We start from the raw sequence: 21,356 nt of genomic DNA, 5'->3' as shown, positions 1-21,356 counted from the left end.
TTACGAAATTAAAGGAAAGGCATTTTGGGATATTCATTATGACCAGCTGAAGTTTTCTACAACCACTCATTTTTTCATTTAAATGGGAAAGTCAAATACAAATCTGAAAAGAAACATATTCCCTTCAAATATAAACTTGTGGGAACCCCCCTCAAGGCATTCTAAATGTAAAAAAGCATAGAGAGCCGGTCAGAAAATGTCAGCCTTTGCAAAGTAAACACTATAAATTAGTCATTGAATCCCAGGAAGGAGAGACTATACATTATCATATGATAGTGGTCATCTATTTTTTTTCTACGTTTATTGGCTTGTCTTCCCTCCCCATATTTTACATCCAACATGACTGGTGGGGAGTGAAATGTAGTAATTAAATTCTTGCTAGAATAATGATTTGATGCCCCATCTGATTGCACAAGTCTCTCCTGACACACAGCTCGTAACTGAACACATTCCATTCCACAGCCAAGTGTTTAACCAACCCATCCTTGTTTAATGTAGAGAGGAAAAACACATTTTTTAAGACTGTAAGAGCAACGTAAGTGGCTGCTTTGACACCGATGAACTCTCCCAAAATATCATTCATCACTTCAGTAGTACACAACTACCGAGCCCATTCCTTTTAACTTCACTATTTATAATAATATATGCCATTTTGCAGACACTTTTATCCAAAGCAACGAACAGCAATGTGTGCATGCATTTTTACCTATTTGTGGCCCCGGGAATCGAACCCACAACCCTGTCAGTGAAAGCACTATGCTGCACTAACTGAGCAATACTGGACCACTCTCCTCTTCCTGTTGGCTATATTACTCTCAAGCAAATGATTGTAATCAAAGCTGATATGCTATCAGACTTTCTACAGCGTTATCATGGAAAGATGAGAACGCTGTAGAACTTAATGTGCAATGTAAAGCCCGCACGGCGCTCAGTAAACAGAGACAACCATAGCCAAGTAACTCATATCATGTGGATAACCCTGTGCAGATGATGCGTGCATTGTGCTATGCGAGACTGGTGGCGAATAAAATACCTATGTTTGGAGCCATCATCATGTGGGTTGGACTAATCCGCTGGCCACGGAGGCCAGGGGAGACAGAATGGGGTGAGGAACTTCTGATGGAAACATGTAGAATGTGTATCACCATCTGTAGGCTTTATCAGGGTCATTGGAGTTGATCATTAGAGGTTATCACATTGGAGTTGATCATTGGACTTGATCATTAGAGTTGATCATTAGAGTTGATCACATTAGAGTTGACCATTAGAGTTGGTCACATTAGAGTTGATCATTGGAGCTGATCATTGGAGTTGATCATTAGACTTGATCATTGGAGTTGATCATTGGAGTTGATCATTAGAATTTATCACATTAGAGTTGGTCATTGAAGTTGGTCATTGGAGTTGATCAGTATAGTTTTTCACTTTAGAGTTGATCATTGGAGTTGATCATTGGAGTTGATCATGGGAGTTGATCATTGGATTTGATCATTAGAGTTGGTCATTGGAGTTTGTCATTAATAGTTGATCATTGGAGTTGATCATTGGAGTTGATCATTGGATTTGATCATTAGAGTTGGTCATTGGAGTTTGTCATTAATAGTTGATCATTGGAGTTGATCATTGGATTTGATTATTAGAGTTGATCATTTGAGTTGATCAGGTACTGTGCTGTTATGTGGTGAGTCTTGCTGTGTTCCACTACAGTGTGGGCTGTATCTGTAGCCTTTATCAGGTACAGTAGTCTGGCTGTGGGTTGACCTTCAGAGAGTGGGTTGTTAGTCCCCAAGGCATGGCAAAGGTTGATATGTGTATCACCATCTGTAGGCTTTATCAGGTTCATCAGGATCTCTTCCGCCTTTAATGGCAGTGTTTTCCATAATGCGTTTGTTGCCTAGGCAGGCCTCACCTCCTACGTCGGGGAACCAGTTGTGTCTGGTCCCCACGGCTGCTCTCTCTCTCCACCTACCCCTCTCCCCCTCTCTCTCAGACAGCATGGGGGTCCCCTCTCACCTACAGAGTATACTGTTTGCTGACAGGAGCTGCGTGTCCCGGCCTGCCCTACCCCTTGGCCCCCCGGGGGCCTGATGCGGTGGGCCGGAGTCGGTGGATAACCCGCGTGGTTTTATCGTCCGCTGGGATCTGTGTCCGTCTGTGTCCGTATGTGTCCGTCTGTGTCCGCCTGTGTCCGTCTGTGTCCGTCTGTGTCTGTCTGTGTCCGGCTGTGTCCGTCTGGCCGCCAGACGCGGGGGAACAGGATGTGAGAGGATCAACTGTAATCTCAAAGCGCGCTTTGTTCCACACAATCCCAGCACGGACTGTATCCACTACACGCAAGTCGGCAGAGCACATTTACATGTGCCAACAATCACAGCACTATTGAACATTAAAGAGAGTTGATTGAGAGACAGATACGGATAGGTTTTTGGAGGTGGAAAATGTTCAAGAGGCTTTAACCCCTTATCGAGGTGACAGTATGAAAATGGGAGACTTTGCATGTTGTTAATGTCAGGACGATCAGATATCCTCTGAGACTCCAGTGAGTGGTTGAGTTACAGTTTAACCAGTACATTGGATATCTAGGCAGCGTACTACTTAACAGTTGACACACAAACAAGATGCCAATCATTCAAATGGACTAGAACCTCTAACAATGACATCAAATGAATGACTTTCTGAGTTGCTCAATTAGATGAGGTCTTGAACTGTCCCGACTCATTACGGGATTTTCCGTTCAAGTCTTTTTAATGGATTTTGGCACGTTTTTTTTTGGGCAGAGTCATCATTGTGTCAGAATCTTTATCTTCACCTCGGGGAAGATAGATGGGAGAAGTGCGGGCACATGAGTAGTGTTCCAACTGTAGGTCATAGAGAGGGAGATTGGTTGGCATCCCAGTATTTAAAACCATTATGCCCCGAATGCACTCACATTGTTTTTCAGTTCTAACTAACACTTAACTCGCTCTCTCTTCGTCATCGTCCTATGGACCAGAATTTAAGACTTATTCCGCCTGCCTGAGTGTGTGACTCCCACAGCATTACAGTATATATACGCGCTTTGCAATGTGAGTGTATTCAGTATGTACTTCTGGTAAAACAATATTACTTTATTGTACAGGAACATGGCTGCACTAATTCCTCTAGCTGCAAACCTCACGGACCACAACTTTGTCTATAATTTGCTCAGAGCATATGTTCATAGCAACGGTACATAAAGCGGAACGAAAAACAGTAGTACAGAGTGCATTAGTCAGCTCGGGGAGAGAGAGATAGAGAGAGAGAGCAAAAGTGAGAGAGAAGGAAAGAAAGAAAGAAAGAAAGAGAGAAATTGGTTGGTATACAAAGCAAGGGTTTTCCTCTACTGGGGCCCTGGAGAGAGAGAGGAAGTAACAGCACCAGGGCACTGCAATCTCACTGGGTGCGGACTTCACTGTGTGTGTTGTTGTTTTGGGATGTACAGTGTGGAGTACATACATGTATGGCATAAACCTCTTGGGTTATCATTGGAAACACTGATTTAGTATTAGTATTTAGTTGCCTTTCCTTTTTTCGGGATAATGCTCAACCCTTTTCCTAGTGGCACTCTGACTCTCTGAAACCGCAATGCCTTTTCATGCCTGTGTGGTTGCAGTTGAATTGCAAACACAAGCAAACACAAACCACACTGCCTAACTGCAGCACCTTGTGGCTACCAGCAGGTGCCACCTTTTTTCTTTGTTCCAAGTCAATGATTACATGTGTGCTGTACATTATGGGCTCTCAGTCTGTGCTTTAACAGATTACTTCAAACTAGAACTATATAGAACTGTCCTCCTCAACTGTAATGCTTCCATGCTGTAAGCAAGACACTCTTCATCTCTCCTCCTCCAACTCCTCCTCCTCTCTGAGTGCATTTAGAGACAGGGGCCTTCCTCTCCGGCAGCCAAGGCCTCCCCCTCTCTTTTACAGGCGCTTGGCTTGTGTGTAGAGGCCACTGGTCTGCACTGCTGAGCTTAGTGTGTGTGTGTGTGTGTGTGTGTGTGTGTGTGTGTGTGTGTGTGTGTGTGTGTGTGTGTGTGTGTGTGTGTGTGTGTGTGTGTGTGTGTGTGTGTGTGTGTGTGTGTGTGCGTGTGCGCGTGCGTGTGTGCAAGGCTATATCGATGTATTTGTATCTGTCTGTGTGTATGTGTGTGCGTGAGTGTGTGTGTGTTCTGCCTCTGCTTTGCTTGGGTTCCCACCCTGATTCCGTCCGGGGCCCACTCCCCTCTCCATAGCTCCTCCTCCTCTCTCTTTATCCCTATGCCCCGCCCCAGAGCAGTGATTAAGTCATTCGTGTGCTCTGTGACTCACTGGGACAGCTCTCTGTCTGACCCACTGAGGTATAAAGATCTGGAGACCGCGCCCAAGATGTCCGACCGTTGTTGTCAACGTAATCTACTCACGTTCACATATGCCGATTCATGGACCGTTTATGTCCAGGTTGCATCCGGTTTACGCAGCCCAACTTTACATGTGCATACAGGGGCTGCGGCCCAAACGTGAATTAGACAGCCCTCGGACCTCAACCCTCAGCCTTTGAATGACGTTTGCCATCGTCACGGCCGAGTGTACCTTAAATGTCCCTTGCCCAAGCGAGGGAGAGTGATGATCGGTGGGAATCTTGTTGAGCCTAAAAACAACCAATCTGAAGCTATTGATGTACCTAGCAAGCTAACATAGCTAGCTAGCACTCCTGTCAGGTAGCTGGCTAGCTAGTTTTATGCTCTTTTATTCCAGTAAATTTCAGAATTCCAAAAATATGTTTATGAAGTCACTTTGAGCATCATATCCCCATTTGCCACCGCTAAAATAAATGTAATCTATAGATTTTTGTCTCACGTGCCGAAAATGCAGCGTGTTGATTCAATTTGACACTTTGCAGCCACTGGAGTTTGACATGTGACTACAGTTTGCTTTGAAATGTTTTTTCTCATCAACCCCAGAAGTGATTAAAGTTGTTCACTCTCGCCCTCAAGCTAATTTGAGGGCCGATTGAGAAACTTTTGTGAATTGGACCGCCACATAAGATGTCAATCAAACTGCATCCAGTTTCGACCGGGATTCTCCTGAGGGAAGTGGCTAGCGCGAGGGCTGAGGGGGTAAAAATAACACGATTGGACCGCAGCCAGGGAGGGGAGCGATGATGTCATCACGTCATCCAAAAACATGGCAGACATTGGATGAATATAAAATGTTAATGATGGGTGGGGGGGATCATCCGCAGCGACAATTATTTGAATAAATAAATGGATGTTTTGTGCACATAGGTAATGTCTAAAGTGTCTTATTAGGAATTTTCCGGTCTGACTTCTCTAGATGGCCACCTATAGAAATTCTTTCTGAACCCGGGACTCAGTTAAACTGCAGTACAAGACTGAAGGAGCAGTCAAAACCATGCTTCTATAGACCAGAACCCTGGCCCCTTGGTCTGATCCCCTGTCCCCCATCACGTACACAGCTCCAAACAAACACAGGCTCTAAAGAGGAAGCACATTGCCAGTCCATAGCACAGCGATGGTTAGTTGTAGTGTTTCCAGGCAGCACAGTGTCCAGACCAGAAGCTCACCAGAGGACCAGGGGTTGGCAGTAACCTCAGTACTTGTGAACCAACTGTGGTTTCTACGGCGACTGTCCCCAATATGTCATTTCTGTGTCCCTTTGTGTCCTATTTTCCTCCCTTGTCAACAAAATCAACAAAGGCCAAATGCATAGTTATGAGCCCTTAACCAATAATGCAGTTTAAAAAAAGACTGATAAGAATAAGAAATACAAGTAACAAGTAATTAAAGAGCAGCAGTAAAATAACAATAGCGGGACATTATTCAGGGGGTACTTGTACAGAGTCAATGTGTGGGGGCACCGGTTAGTTGAGGTAATATGTACATGTAGGTAGAGTTATTAAAGTGACTATGCATAGATGATAACAACAGAGAGTAGCAGCGGTGTAATAGGGGGAGGGGGGTGACACGGCAATTTAGGTGTTCAGGAGTCTTATGGCTTGGGGGTAGAAGCTGTTTAGAAGCCTCCTGGACCTAGACTTGGTGCTTCGATACCGCTTGCCGTGCGGTAGCAGAGAGAACAGTCTATGACCAGGGTGGCAGGAGTCTTTGACAATTTTCAGGGCCTTCCTCTGACACCGCCTGGTATAGAGGTCCTGGATGGCAGGAAGGTTGACCCCAGTGATGTACTGGGCCGTTCGCACTACCATCTGTAGTGCCTTGCGGGTTGAGGCCGAGCAGTTGCCATACCAGGCAGTGATGCAACAGTCAGGATGCTCTCGATGGCGCAGCTGTGGAACCTTTTGAGGATCTGAGGACCCATGGCAAATCTTTTCAGTCTCCCCAGGAGGAATAGATTTTGTCGTGCCCTCTTCACGACTGTCAAGGAACTTGAAGCTCTCAACCTGCTCCACTGCAGCCCCGTCGATGAGAATGGAGGCGTGCTCAGTCCTCGTTTTCCTGTAGTCCACAATCATCTCCTTTGTCACCAGGAGAGCTTTGCTAGTGTAGCCTAGCACTGTCTGCAGTGTCTGTACTCTCTCCGGCTGTATAACTCCATTGCTGTGTCATGTGAAATGTTTGTGGTGCACTCGCCTCCGGTTTAAACACAGATTGATGTAAAAGCGTCCTGCTACCACATACAGAAATGTTTGGGTTCATTTGATACGGCAAGACATGACAAACAAGCAGAGGCCAGGCAGGGGTCCGCTTATGCGAAGGCCACACTCTCACACCCACTCCATACAAGGTGTATTCCTCCATACAGGGTGTAGCGAGCCATCCTGTATCGCCCTGGGATGTTGACTGGTACCTGCTCTCAGGGAAGAGCTTGTGCCTTCCTTCTCTTTATGGCCCCGGAATGTTGACTGGTACCTGCTCTCAGGGAAGAGCTTGTACCTTCCTTCTCTTTATGGCCCCGGGATGTTGACTGGTACCTGCTCTCAGGGAAGAGCTTGTGCCTTCCTTCTCTTTATGGCCCCGGGATGTTGACTGGTACCTGCTCTCAGGGAAGAGCTTGTGCCTTCCTTCCCTTCCTTAGTTTCCATCTTGGACACTGTCACAGACACTTGCCACTAAACTCCATTAAACATCTGGTTTAATATTCCCCTATTCTTCTCCCCAGACTGTTCCAAGTTCATTGAGGTTTTTCTGGTCAGTCCAATTTTCCACTGGCAGCAGAGAAGGCTATCCCAGGGTGGTTCTTCCTGGAATCCTGTCAGGACTCTGGGGCCTGCTGCCTCTTTAGCCTTTTTCTCTTTCATAAACCACATTCCTATTCATCAAGCGGGGTCTCCGTGTACACAACTCCCATTCATACTGTACATCTATTTGAGCATCGCGCCCACAGCACACCAACACAGCGTTGAATGTCTGGCTTATCATTACAAAATAAATCACCTCACGGATCAATGATGAAACTTCATCACCAAGACTACTCCATCAAACCTTACACTCACTGATACTCTGAGACTCCAACACAGAAATGGAGCACCTGAAGGTTGCAGCATCAAACATCTCCTCCATGGAAGCAGTGCCAACACTTGTTGTTCTGCTAGCTAGTCCAAGCATCAAGCAGCTCCCTAGGGTCTTGGGTCTGCAAACATTCCTTGCACAGTTGTAAACAGTCTGATTCAAGACTACCAGTTGTGTGAATTAAAATGTGAATAAAGACATGCAAGCATGATGTTGACATTATTGTGTGATGGATAATGCTGATTCCCACAAACGGAGCTCCCGCATGTGAATAGGATTACTGCAGCAGAACAAAGTGGGTGCTGCTTTCCTACCGTTTTCTCCCGTTACTAGACTAAGCCCTCTTAGCGTTGGCTGGCAGTTCCGTGCAGGGCCATAACTACATATGAGGACACCGAGGTTTGGACCTCAGTAAAAAAATAAATAGAAAATATAGAGAAAATATACATTTTTACACATCTAAATATTGCTCCCAGCGTCGATCAAAGCTCAGAACACTTATACTCATGATCTACTGACTTCTGATTGCGCCTGCCTCTTTGCGAATGAGTGAGACACGAAACAAACTACCCCAACTACCTCAAATGTCTCCGGGCTCAAGTTGGCAACTAGAGACGCTGCTGACAGTGTGTTTGCGAGATGCTGGACAAAAGGCCGTTTTAAACCGACCCACGACTTCTGTGTACAGACATCCACCAAACAAAACTGCCTCTCGGAGAACGAGTCCACAACTGGTAAATAGTCATTTATATGTCAGTCAGTCAGGTGGCTAGCTGCCGTAGAGACTTCTATGGTAGTAACATTTAAGGGCTCTGGCTAGTATTACTTAGCCAGCTAGAAGGAAGAACTAAGCAGCTAACATTAACCAGAGCCTACCTCAACAGGAGCAAAAGAAATGGCTACTAAGTTCTCATAATAACTTTGCTTTACAGAGAGTAGATTACTGAGACAGACAGTGATGTGGCGCTCATTGGTGAGGCTGAGGCAGACTGCAATGCATGCAGGAGGAAGCAGAGGAAACAGAGAGAGAGAGGAAGCAAGCAGAGAGGGAGGTTTGTATAGTGGCTCCTAAACTGGGGGTCAGTCCCCATGTGGGGTCCCCTGAGAAAATCTGTACTAATCTTATCAAACAGGTTAGTAACTTAAAAAAATATATATAAAAAAAAAAAAAAAAAAAAAAAAAAAAAAATATATATATACATATATATATATATATATATATATATATATATATATATATATATATATATATATATATATATATATATGTTTCAATATGAACATCTCGACATGCAATCAAAATGCAAACAATACAGTTCAAAAGTTATCCACCTTTTGTTTTTACCACTACATCACTGATATTAATACAGAATCGTAAGTAATGTTGTAATCATTCGTGTTAAAGTGATAAAATGATCATCTGTGTGCTCCTTTGACGTCTGTTTGTGCGGAGCTGGATCAGTGTTGCCTAGGAATAGACATGAACATCATGCAATTTGAGCGAAGAGATATCTATGCAAAGATTTGATGATTTTATGCAATTCATCATTACAACCGACTGAACAGTTGCTGATGCTACGTGTCAGTGTGAATCATTTCTCATATTTCCCCTCTTTCAGGGGTATAGCATTACAATTGTATAGGTAATAGGTTATGTGTTTGTAGATCGACTGAGGTGAATGAACCAAGGTGATAATGGCGGGGGTAAATTTAGCTTGTTTTTCCTGTTCTCCAAATACCATTTTAAAGTTGTTTCATTGTATAGATATGCAGTAAATGAACTTCAACATTCAAAAACAAATCCTGGGACCTCACTAAAACTCAAACCCTGGTTCCGGCCCTGGTTCCAGAGCCAACAGGGGGTGTCAACCAATACCAGCCAACCCAATCATCATCATTTTCCCCATGAGCAGTTTTAGTGCAGGCAGAATGGCCCCAGAAACAGGCCTGCATCTATGGCACAGGGAACCACCCTTCCTACGCTGGAAACTCCAGTATCCATTCTGTTTTTACCATTACACTGCCCCGCCATGTGTGTGTTCAGTGTGTGTGTGTGTGTGTATTCTGAGTATGTGTGTCTTTGTGTGTGTCTGTGTACATGTGACATTGTGTGTGCGATTCTGTGTGTGTTTCAGTGTGTGTGACTGTGTGCGTGAGGTGGGGATAGCTCAGCAACAAGATCTCACGGTTTGACCAGTTTTAATTCACATTCTGATGTTTAAACATGTTTCTCCAAGCGTCAAATTTCAAAGTGTTTTAAACATCCCAGATTGCTCCTCATACTCCACATCATTCCAAATAGTTAGGTTAAGGGTTAAAGTTTTTGTATTAAAACGTTAAGTTTAGGCATTCATTCCCGAATGGTTAAGTTAAGGGTAAGGTTTGCGATATGGTTAATACCCCAAAATGCAAAACCAGTGTCTACCACTCTGATTGAACACACATATTCACAAATTGGGGGTGGGAACATTGTGGTGATTTTCAGGTGGACATGTAACAACACCCTGAGTGCATCGGACACAAACAAAAACATCAATACAAATGTAACAGCACAACAAAATAGACAAACAAGTTTGTGGAATCTATTTCCCCACAAGTTCATCTGACTCTGGGGAAATAGATAAAAGGTCCTCATTGCCAAAATCCCAAAGTATCCCTTTAAACCCAAACCTACTTGATGGTAATAGTGCTCACCGTTGCCCCTAGTGGCCAGTTTTGAAGGCAATTCCCAACGTCCTCAGGACATGCACAGACATCCAATTTCGAAGTCAATCTGAGCTGTAAGTAACCACAAGCTGGCAGGTCACATCTCTGTTGATAACCAGGAAGGCTGGTGGTTGTGAGTCATTCCTCATACAGTACATACGGCAGGCCAGTGGGCTGGCAGTCCAGGTCATTAGCAATAGCAGCAGTCATGGCCGGGGCGAGCTCCAGCACGGACTAGCAGCCTCCACTAGCTGTGACCACAGTGTTTGGGGCTGTAAAATAAGAACAATTAAGCAGTGATTTTACGTCTAGTAAGTTTCTAAACTGTAAAATATTTATTTGCTTAGGCAAATAACCTACCACTTTTCACATTTGAGGTATGTCGTGGTTTTTTTCTGTAATTTGGCTAAATACATTGCAATATGGAGTGGCCACACGTTGCTGAACGTCAAGATATTTTCCCCTTCCCTCATGCTGGTAGCCTGGTACAGTAGGCCATGTGGACCAGACAGCAGAAAGTATACCGGACCGATCATAAAATCTCCTTGATATCTGAAATACTTGATTCATAGTATTCACATGAAACAGAAGAAACGTTAGAGTAAGGTGAAAACACAACCATGAGTTCTACAGTGTGCTTCCTGTGACGTTACAGGCAAAATATGTTACGTAAAAGAAACAGGAACAGCCATGTTTTTTTTTTAAAGAAGAAAAGATCCCCCACTCCCCCTCATAAATGCTTAGAGGCCCACTAAAACACACTGGTTAGTCACCAGTAGCGTTTGTTCTCCCTCCGCCCTCTCTCTTTGAAGTGCAGATCCTCTCTACTCTCGCTCACATTAAGGACGGCTCAGGGGACACCTGGGTCACTGGCAGTGACAGCACAGCGCCCACGGACCCTTTTAGAGCACAGCAGTCTTTTAAAGGCACTGCCTACTGACCATGGGACAGCACTAGGGGATGCATACTTAAAAAGGGATGGTAGAACAAAACATCTGTGTTGACGGCCCTGAACAATAACTCTCATTGGAGGAAAGACTACATGTGTCACTTTTGCCTGTTGATTGTCCTCTGACCTTATGCGTACATGGCCTTAGCCTTTACCAGCAATACTGAAATCCTAACCACTGCAAACTGTACTGTCGACAGAGAGAACACCAGAGAGGGAAACCTTTGCTGCCAGGCTACTACAGACAGACAGACAGAGAGAGAGAGAGAGAGAGAGAGAGAGAGAGAGAGAGAGAGAGAGAGAGAGAGAGAGAGAGAGAGAGAGAGAGAGAGAGAGAGAGAGAGAGAGAGAGAGAGAGAGAGAGAGAGAGAGAGAGAGAGAGAGAGAGAGAGAGAGAGAGAGAGAGAGAGAGAGAGAGAGAGAGAGAGAGAGAGAGAGAGAGAGAGAGAGAGAGAGAGAGAGAGAGAGAGAGAGAGAGAGAGAGAGAGAGAGAGAGAAAAGGAAAGTAAGTGCACTAAGCAGCCAGGCAGACCTGCAGACCACAGCTGTAGTAATGTGGGCAGCAGTACAAGGTGCTCGAGGAGAGGAATTCAGCACTTTGGACAGCACCTAGCTACAGTACTCTCCTCTCTCCACTCTGCCTGGAATCACAGCACCGCATACTTGGAGGCTGTGCTTAAGGACTTTGTGGTCTGCACTGTGACCACGTTACTAAGGTGCAGGAGGGGAAGGAGGGAGGGACGCAGGGGAGGTCTTGCCTGGAGGGTTATGCCGGATTTCCGTGTCTAGATCAAGTGGGAATAGAATACAAACGGGAGCAACGAGGTCACAGTTCACACCAGCTTCTATAGTGTTCAGTTGTCATCGTTGTAGTTCTACAACTATTTAACGACCTTACTCTCTCTCCCGTCTCCTCTTCTCAGGTAGCCGGGAGGCTGCATTCACGTACGCTATCACGGCCGCCGGCGTAGCCCACGCCATCACGGCGGCGTGTAGCCAGGGCAACCTAAGCCAGTGTGGCTGCGACCGGGAGAAGCAGGGTTACTATAATCAGGAGGAGGGCTGGAAGTGGGGAGGCTGCTCGGCGGACATCAAGTACGGCGTGGAGTTCTCCAGGAGGTTCGTAGACGCCCGCGAGATCAAGAAGACCACGCGCCGGCTGATGAACCTCCACAACAATGAGGCAGGGAGAAAGGTAAACACCCACATAGAAGAAATGCATCTTTGTCTTTTCAGTTTGGTGTCTGTGCGCATGCATCCATGTGTAAACACCCTAGGCCTGAGAAAGAGTGGAAACCTACAGACTGGTGGCGGGAACCCCTGATTGGGTGACGTGCTGATTGACAAGTCCCAGTTAGCCTCTCAGCAGCTTGTTTTGCTTTAGCTCAATTACAGTTTTTTTTCCCTACCATAATGGGGTGTATTTTTCTCTAGGAGTGATCTGGCACACTTGGGCCATGTTTGTTTGCTATTAGTCATCTCAGAACACAGAACAACATGAACCATAAGGGAGGGAGGGAGGGAGGGAGGGAGGGAGGGAGGGAGGGAGGGAGGGAGGGAGGGAGGGAGGGAGGGAGGGAGGGAGGGAGGGAGGGAGGGAGGGAGGGAGGGACAGAGAGGTGAAGTGAGAGAGAGATGTAGAAAGAAGGAGTGAGAGAGCGCACAAATGACATAAAGATGAGAGAGAGAGAGACAGAGAGAGACAGAGAGAGTGAAAGAAAGAAAGAAAGAGCGAGAGAGCCTGACTGCCTGCCTGTGCTTCTCTGGCATTCTGGTGACAAATGGATCTAATTAATAAGTTCAGGGTTTTATCGTGTGCTCGCTGCTTGCTAGGGAAGCGGAGTGCGGCCGGCCGCCAGCTGCCAGATGGAGTTCTGCCATGGCCCTCCATCCAGCCCTTTCATGGAATTATGAAGTGTAAAGTCAGGAACAGGATATTATTGCAGTTCTCTCAGCCGTACCAAAAACACAGCACTGCTATTTCACTGCACCCATTCTGTTTCTGAAAGCACAGCGACAATGGTGGAGTTAACGCAGGCAGACTGATATGAGGGGATCGCGGTCAGGTGACCTGTCTGGGTCTGAGTTAGGCCTGGCAGAGGTTTGGTATGGATGATGGGATTCAATCAAACACACGCTGTGGAAACTGGAGTTGTGGGGGGAAAATGACTTTTTCTAGTGCAGTCTGTTGATTAACGAGACAAGAGGGAAACTCAACTAAACATATTTCCAGTTTGAATGGCTGCATTTTCACAGCACAGGAATAATGTCCTTTTCTTTAAGTGTTTGGGGTTTGATTGAAGCTGGCCCTAGACCATTTAACGAAATACTCTGGTGTCTAACAAGTTTGAGAGTCTACTACTCTACCACTACAAAGATCGCTTTGCATCTAGAACATTCCGACACAAACACTGTCGGCTCCAGTTCTGTAAATCCCAAATAAATACAGACAAACCCATGGAATTATTTAGTCTCTCTGGAAGTTTGACCAGATTCTTTTCGAGGAAATCTGGTCATATCTGACTAATTGGTAGCAGACAAGAGGTTTGACGGACACACTGTAAAGTAAATGTTTCCAACCATTCCGTCAGTCTGTTTCACATAGACAATCATTGTGGTTTGTGCCGCCAGTATGTTTTTGGAAATCCTCATTCTGAATCACCATGTGTGATGAGATTCTTGGTTGACCCTCAAATCTTTTACCTTCTCCCCTCTCTTTCAATCAAATATCTGCTAATGAGGGATTTCAAATCACACACCGTATCAAGAGTAAGAGTCTAACGGCGTGTATTAATCGATAACTCAGCGTACAACGTGTCTGATAGAAGTGTCTGTGAGTGTCTGATAGAAACGATGACTACTGCTGGCAAGGCATCGTGCCTGGAAAAAAAACTGCTCTGGAAAAATGCCCTGCCAACAAAACAGAACATGTTATACAACAAATGCATGCTTGGTTCTTACAAGTAGAAGCGCCCAATTAGGTTGAAAGAGTCATGTTAAGAGTACTACAGAAGTGTTTATGTATTCCATGTCTCATACAAGAGCCTCTGTCTCTTATTTCTCCATGACTTTACCCTCTCTGTTCTCTGCAAAATGCAGTTTGTACTGTAGTGGTGGAACGCAGTACTACAGTAGGTTACTGGAAGCCTGTTGTAGAACAAGGATTGTCTCATTCCTGACACTAAACTGCTGTGGACACCACACAATATTTCCCAGATGCCCTAGGATTAGGCATTTTAGTAGGAGTTCTCTACTACACTGTGTGCCACATGTTGGAGCTGAAGATGAGCTTGGTGAGGGCGTGGGGTAGGGGAAATTAACCAGTGCTAGTGCATCTCGAAAAGGATTCAGTTTCTAAGAGATATGTCTGCTATTTGAACATGTAAGAGTGTTTTGATTCAAGATAAGAGACTTTGAAGTGTTGGTTTGGAGGATCTGTTTAATTGCGACATCCAGTACTTCATGCATCGTGGTCCTTCTGTAGCTCAGTTGGTAGAGCATGGCGCTTGTAACGCCAGGGTAGTGGGTTCAATTCCTGGGACCACCCATACGTAGAATGTATGCACACATGACTGTAAGTTGCTTTGGATAAAAGTGTCTGCTAAATGGCATATATTATTATTATTATTATAGTATTATATTATTATGCATCGAGCTTGTTCATTTAAACACCATGCTTCTTTACTTAATAAACCAAACCATGCTCCCAGTGTACACCGTGATCCAGATGCAAACAGTTAATGGTCATCTGTCGAGGATGTCTGCCCAACGTATCTGCAACAAATAAAATAACTGAATGATCCACATTTAACTAAAGTGTAATGGTGTATGGTTATATGAGATTTAGATTTATTTTCCTCTGCTTTTGATGTGGTGTTCAGGAAGGTAGGGATAATTACATGGTAGAATATGACCAGAAATTGCATTTTTCCTCGCTCTACGGCCCGTGAGGGGGTCTTATCTAGCCAGGGGGTGGTTTAAGTTAATAAAATATATAGAAAAAATACATATTGTTTTGAAAAAAAAATTGGTGGTGGAAAACAAACTCAATATATTTTAAAATAACTAAAACCAACTCAAAATTGTGTAGTAATGATAATGGACCTACATTCATACAGTTTCTGGACTGTGTCCAGTTCACTAATAATCACCTAAATGAAAGCAAGACAGTTAGGGACAATAGAACATTTAAAAAACCTATAGATATAGAACAATTTCTTCAGATTTTGATGGCGAGGGAATATAACATATTTTCAGTTGTTTTGAAACCCCTGTTCTACGCTGAGCCAGGATGCAAATGTTTGGCCCTTAGACGTAAGTGGATGTGGCACAACGCACAGAACAAACAACAAGTGTGAATTAAGATAAAACAAAACTCCCCATTCTATAACACAATATTAAGTCAAATACTTCCAAACAAATGTGTTTGGAATTCCACAGATCTGTCATTGTGGACATCCGTTTCCACTTACAGGGACCCCCCTCCAAACAAAGAGGGCATTTACCAACCATCTGCTGCCAACTCTTGGTTATTCATTAATAGACCCAATATTGAACTCAAATAAATATGTCCTCTTCACTCAGATTGTCTCTTGGTCTTTCTCTAAAATATGTATATGTAACACTGAAGAGAAAACAAACTAGGAAAGCACTGGTGTGAACTGTGAAGCTGACGTTATATCAGAGAAATACCAGCATCCATAAAAACATGCCATCCAAACAGTGCTGCAAATACAACATAGACGACAGTTGTCTTTTTTGGCCATGCAACAGTGTGGTATGTTCCCAGACTTTTATTTAAAGAATATTAAGTAAACTATTATAAGGAGAGATGTTTAAACTTGATGGTTTCAAGTATTCAAGTATGATTACTTTAATGTCCTTTTATGTCCTTTTAAAAATGTCAAGGAAGGCTGTAAAGCATTTTGTAAGTATCATTACATTTTCTCATACTGTTACCATTGTTGCCCAATGGAGGATTGTTGGACAGAATCCTGACACATTTCACCTTGCATTAGACGACTGTGTTTGGGAGGTCAGTACAGTGGCTTGCGAAAGTATTCACCCCCCTTGGCATTTTTCCTATTTTGTTGCCTTACAACCTGGAATTAAAATAGATCTTTGCGGGGTTTTTATCATTAGGATTGACATAATATGCCTACCACTTTGAAGATGCAACATATTTTTTTTATTGTGAAACAACCCAGAAATAAGAAAACTTCAACTATTCACCCCCCCCCCCCAAAATCAATACTTTGTAGAGCCACCTTTCTCAGCAATTACAGCTGCGAGTTTTTTGGGGGTATGTCTCTTGGCACATCTAGCCACTGGGATTTTTGCCCATTAAAAGGCAGCTCCTTCAAGTTGGATGGGTTCGGCTGTTGTTCAGCAATCTTTAAGTTATACAACAGAGTCTCAATTGGAATGAGGTCTGAGCTTTGACTAGACCATTCCAAGACATTTAAATGTTTCCCCTTGAACCACTCTAGTGTTGCTTTATCAGTATGCTTAGGGTCATTGTCCTGCTGGAAGGTGAACCTCCGTCCCAGTTTCAAATCTTTGGAAGACTGGAAAAGGTTTCCCTCAAGGATTTCCCTGTATTTAGCGCCATCCATAATTTCTTCAATTCTGACCAGTTTCCCAGTCCCTGCCGATGAAAAACATCCCCACACCACCATGCTTCACTGTGGGGATAGTGTTATCGAGGTGATGAGAGGTGTTGGGTTTGCGCCAGACATAGCGTTTTTCTTGATTGCCAAAAAGCTCAATTTTAGTCTCATCTGACCAGAGTACCACCTTCCATATATTTGAAGAGTCTCCCACATGCCTTTTGGCGAACACCGAACGTGTTTGCTTAATTGTTTTCTTTAATAAGCAATGTCTTTTTTCTGGACACTCTTCTATAAAGCCCAGCTCTGTGGAGTGTACGGCTTAAAGTGGTCCTAAGGACAGATATTAAAATCTCCACTGTGGAGCTTTGCAGCTCTTTCAGGGTTATCTTTGGTCTCTTTGTTGCCTCTCTGATTAATGCCTTCCTTTCCTGGTCCATGAGTTTTGGTGGGCGGCCCTCTCTTGGCAGGTTTGTTGTGGTGACATATTCTTTCAAATGATTAATAATGGATTTAATGGTGCTCCGTGAGATGTTCAAAGTTCCTGATCTTTTTTTATAACCCAACCCTGATCTGTTCTTCTCCACAACTTTGTCCCTGAGCTCTTTGGAGAGCTCCTTGGTCTTCATGGTGCTACTTGCTTGGTGTAGCCCTTTGCTTATTGGTGTTGCAGACTCTGGGGCCTTTCAGACTATATATATATATATATATATATATATATATATATATATATATATATATATATATATATATATATATATATATATATATATAATGAGATCATGTGACAGATCACGTGACGCTTAGATTGCACACAGGTGGACTTTATTTAACTAATTATGTGACTTCAGAAGGTAATTGGTTGCAACAGATCTTATTTAGGGGCTTCATAGCAAAGGGGGTGAATACATATGCACGCACCATTTTTCAGTTTTTTATTTTGGGGGATTTAAAAAAAAAAAAAACTTTCTTATTTTTTCTTACCAATTTTTTACTATTTTTGTCCATTTCATGAAATCCAGATAGAAATCCATTTAAATGACAGGTTGTAATGCAACAAAATGGGAAAAATCCCAAGGGGATGAATACTTTTGAAAGGCACGGTAGTTATTGCCAAACACACTAAAATAGTATCCATTTGTTGGCTCAAGAGGTAATTAATTAGGAGTTGTGGTGCGGATAAAGGTGCGGTGGTTCAACAACATTTGAGAACAGGTCTTTTATTACAGACTCTGATCTTAAAATGATATTATACCAAGGGCCATCTTTTCTCACTGACCTTCTGTTGACTGTTTTTCCATCATTCATTTAGCAGAAGAGCTAGGAACCTCTTCACCCTGGCCTTGGTTTCTGTTTCCACCCTAGTCAGGCCATTCCAGTATTTTAACGCTCGGCCTGCCACAGGAATGCAATGTAATGTCTTGTAACGCCATGTAACCTCTTACATCGCTCTCTTCCTGTGTGTCCATGCAGGTCCTGGAAGAGCGGATGAAGTTGGAGTGTAAGTGTCACGGCGTGTCGGGCTCCTGCACTACCAAGACCTGCTGGACGACCCTGCCCAAGTTCAGAGAGATCGGCTATATCCTGAAGGACAAGTACAACGAGGCGGTTCATGTGGAAGTGGTCCGGGCCAGCCGACTACGCCAGCCCACCTTCCTCAAGGTGAAGAAGACCCAGGGCTTCCGCAAGCCCATGGAGACCGACCTCGTCTACATTGAGAGGTCGCCCAACTACTGCGAGGAGGACGCGGCCACGGGGAGCGTGGGTACCCAGGGGAGGCTGTGTAACCGCACCTCGCCCCACACGGACGGCTGCGACCTCATGTGCTGCGGCCGGGGCTACAACACGCACCAGTACACCAAAGTGTGGCAGTGCAACTGTAAGTTCCAGTGGTGCTGCTTTGTCAAGTGCAACACGTGCAGCGAGAGGACGGAGGTGTTTACCTGCAAATAAAGGGGTTTGTCATAACAGACCTACAGCACGGTACTATGACGGGGAGGGGCATAGCAGGACTAGTTGGATGAGGAGGAAGACCCCCAGAGGAAAGATAAATGGACATGTCTTGGAACAGGAACAATGAAAGACTTTACAATAAAAAAGGAATGGAATTTTTCATGTCAGCTCTTCATGGCATCGTTTTGCACAGCAGAATCAAAATTAGCTTTTTAAGAAAGTAAAGGCTAAATATCAATAGGAAATAATACTACCCCAAATCTTTGACCGACTGAGACAAAATAATGTGTGCTCATGTAGTGATGTATTCAAAGTGACTCTAAAAGTTGGGACTACAGGAAACAAATAGTGCCTGGACGGGAACTGTGCATTGCACTCTGGGATTTGTAGTTCTTTATTTCCCGGTATGGCTTCTAAATGGACCAGAAAGAGACTGGAGATGTGGTAGAAATTGACAGTAACTGTTGAGGGATGAGACTCTGGGAAAGAGTCATCTAAAAGTCTTCTAGTAAGAACTCTTTGCAGTTTTCTTTTGTCTTTCCACAGAAGGAGAGAGCAGAGGTGAATATTTTAGCCCCGAAACAGGAGGTGTTTTCTTTTTGGAGTTGTGTAGACATGAAGAACGCTGTGTTAGCGTGGTGCCTTGGGGCGCACCGAAAGCTGAGTCTCTATAGTAAGCCCTCTGCTGCCAACTGGAACAGAGTATGTCCGTTTTCCAGTCACACTGGAACTGTCTGTTTGAACACTGAAAATAAATGGTTTATTTATGTTATAGTATCTTAAAACAAAGCACTAACGGGTAGAAATGTCTTTTTTGTACTAAGTGTAAAAAATACTTTTTTTTTTAGAAAACTCTGACTGAAGATTATGCGTGTCTTTTAGAAAATGGTACCCATCCCACTATCAATCCCCCTTTTTTCTAAAATGGTTCCATTGCTATTGGTGTGTTGACTACAACAACAACAAAAATCAACATTAAAGTGTATTTTACAAGTAGAATCAATCACGTTGGTTCTATTCTGCTGTAGCATAGCTTTTGTTTGCAGTCATTTATGAACCAGATGGTAGGCCTACATCCTGCCTGGGTTATGTTGCAAAGACAGTAGAAAGAGCACTCCTTTCTTAACCGCAAAGATCCTTGCTCAATTAATTTAACGTGATATTGACATGTTGCCGCATGTGTTGTCGAGATATGCCTCAAATGAAAATCATATAAACTCCAATTTGACTGAGTTTTTGAAATGTATTGCAAAGAAAAACAAGACTGAGAATCAAAGTGAGTGAAGTCTGCTGGTCTTGAGGGGAAATGCAAGGCGTCAGCCAATGGCTTCATTCATTCACTGCATACAGAGCTGTGATCTCATTCTCATCTGTGTTCATAGGTTGCGGTTATGCTATACAAAAGTGTCCGGTTACATCAGGTTTCAGTGACGTAAAACATCAGAACACATCATTTTGGCACTTTATCATAATCGATCATACAGCTCCTCCTCTATTTTCTGTGTGTTTAAGCTTCATATGTTGATATGAGACCATTTGTTTTTCTGCTGATTTGAGACCATGACGACGCAAGGTTTACTTCTCAGACAGGCCAGTTTCTTTCTTGTTTCATTTTCTTGGTTTTTCATGAGATAGACAGATCTGTCATTGTGTGCACAGTGAATAATAAACGTTACAATTTAGGTGAAAGGTGCTGTTTTATTGTAGTGACGATGTAAAATTCAGTGCTTTCGTCGTTTTCAATGATGGTATCAATGTTGGTGCTACTCAAATACAATAGTAGTTTAATTAACCGGATAGTCTGCTGACTAAAGCAAACTATTTAATGTCGCCTAGACGTGAAAGTTTATGAAATGAGTATGTGTTCTAATATTGATTAAAACCACTGCAGCCTGTTACTATTTCAGGATACAGTATAAACTCACAAACAAGGGGATAAACGTGTGAAAATGATCCGATTTATCTCAGATAGATTCTCATCGCTGCACCCACATATTAGAACGACTAATCCTGGAGTTACTGATTAACATAACTGGAGTCAATTGTTTACTTTGCTATATTTAAGTTCTCTACAATATCCAGAGAGTTATCTCAAACTTTTATGGCAGAAGACCGTATATTGTTTGGGCCAAGTGCAAGTTGATTCACATAATATTGCTTGTCAGTGCTCATCTCAGTTGCCCATGACAACTGTTCCACCAAATATCCAAAGGGCTTATTATTTGGGCTCTGACTCCCTGCAATGGAACACATTTTAATATGTCTGGCCATTGTATGTAGAGATTTTAAGCCGCCATTGTCTATATAAAAAATGTCCCTTATTCAGAAGTTCCAACCACCGTGAATATGGCTATTGGCGTTGCGAAGGAAGCGTAAATCATTAAATATCATAAATAAATAAATCAACCAGCTTGCTAACTTTGACATTATTTTGTACACAGCACATGTTCATAATAATCTGTGGTTCGTCTGTCTTGATTATGGTGCGCACAAAACAAAAGTCAATTATCTCTCGCGGCCCATCGCTGAGTCAGTCGGTCACATGTGTGCAGCGAGTGGGAGAGCAAGTGGAAGAGAGAGTCTTTGGGGTTTCTAAAGCTTCATAGGGAGTTATTGTGTTGCCTTTTCTGGGTAATTGGGGTTGTCTGT

At 43.6% G+C, this 21,356-nt stretch overlaps 1 protein-coding gene across 3 annotated transcripts in view; it reads left to right on the top strand.

Moving 5' to 3' along the window:
- Nucleotides 1-20,396, top strand: part of LOC118396224 (protein Wnt-7b-like) — a 69,256-nt gene extending 48,860 nt beyond the window's left edge. For all 3 annotated transcript variants that reach the window (XM_052465612.1, XM_052465614.1, XM_052465613.1), the window contains exons 3-4: nucleotides 12,069-12,340; nucleotides 18,228-20,396. In XM_052465612.1, coding sequence (XP_052321572.1) covers nucleotides 12,069-12,340; nucleotides 18,228-18,707 — 752 coding nt within the window. In that variant the 3' untranslated portion in view covers nucleotides 18,708-20,396. The remainder of the gene's footprint in view (nucleotides 1-12,068; nucleotides 12,341-18,227) is intronic.
- The last annotated feature ends 960 nt before the right edge of the window (nucleotides 20,397-21,356 follow it).

The sequence above is a fragment of the Oncorhynchus keta genome, chromosome 17 (genome assembly GCF_023373465.1).
Source record: "Oncorhynchus keta strain PuntledgeMale-10-30-2019 chromosome 17, Oket_V2, whole genome shotgun sequence".
Lineage (NCBI taxonomy): Eukaryota > Metazoa > Chordata > Actinopteri > Salmoniformes > Salmonidae > Oncorhynchus > Oncorhynchus keta.
This window is presented reverse-complemented; position numbering and strand designations above follow the sequence as displayed.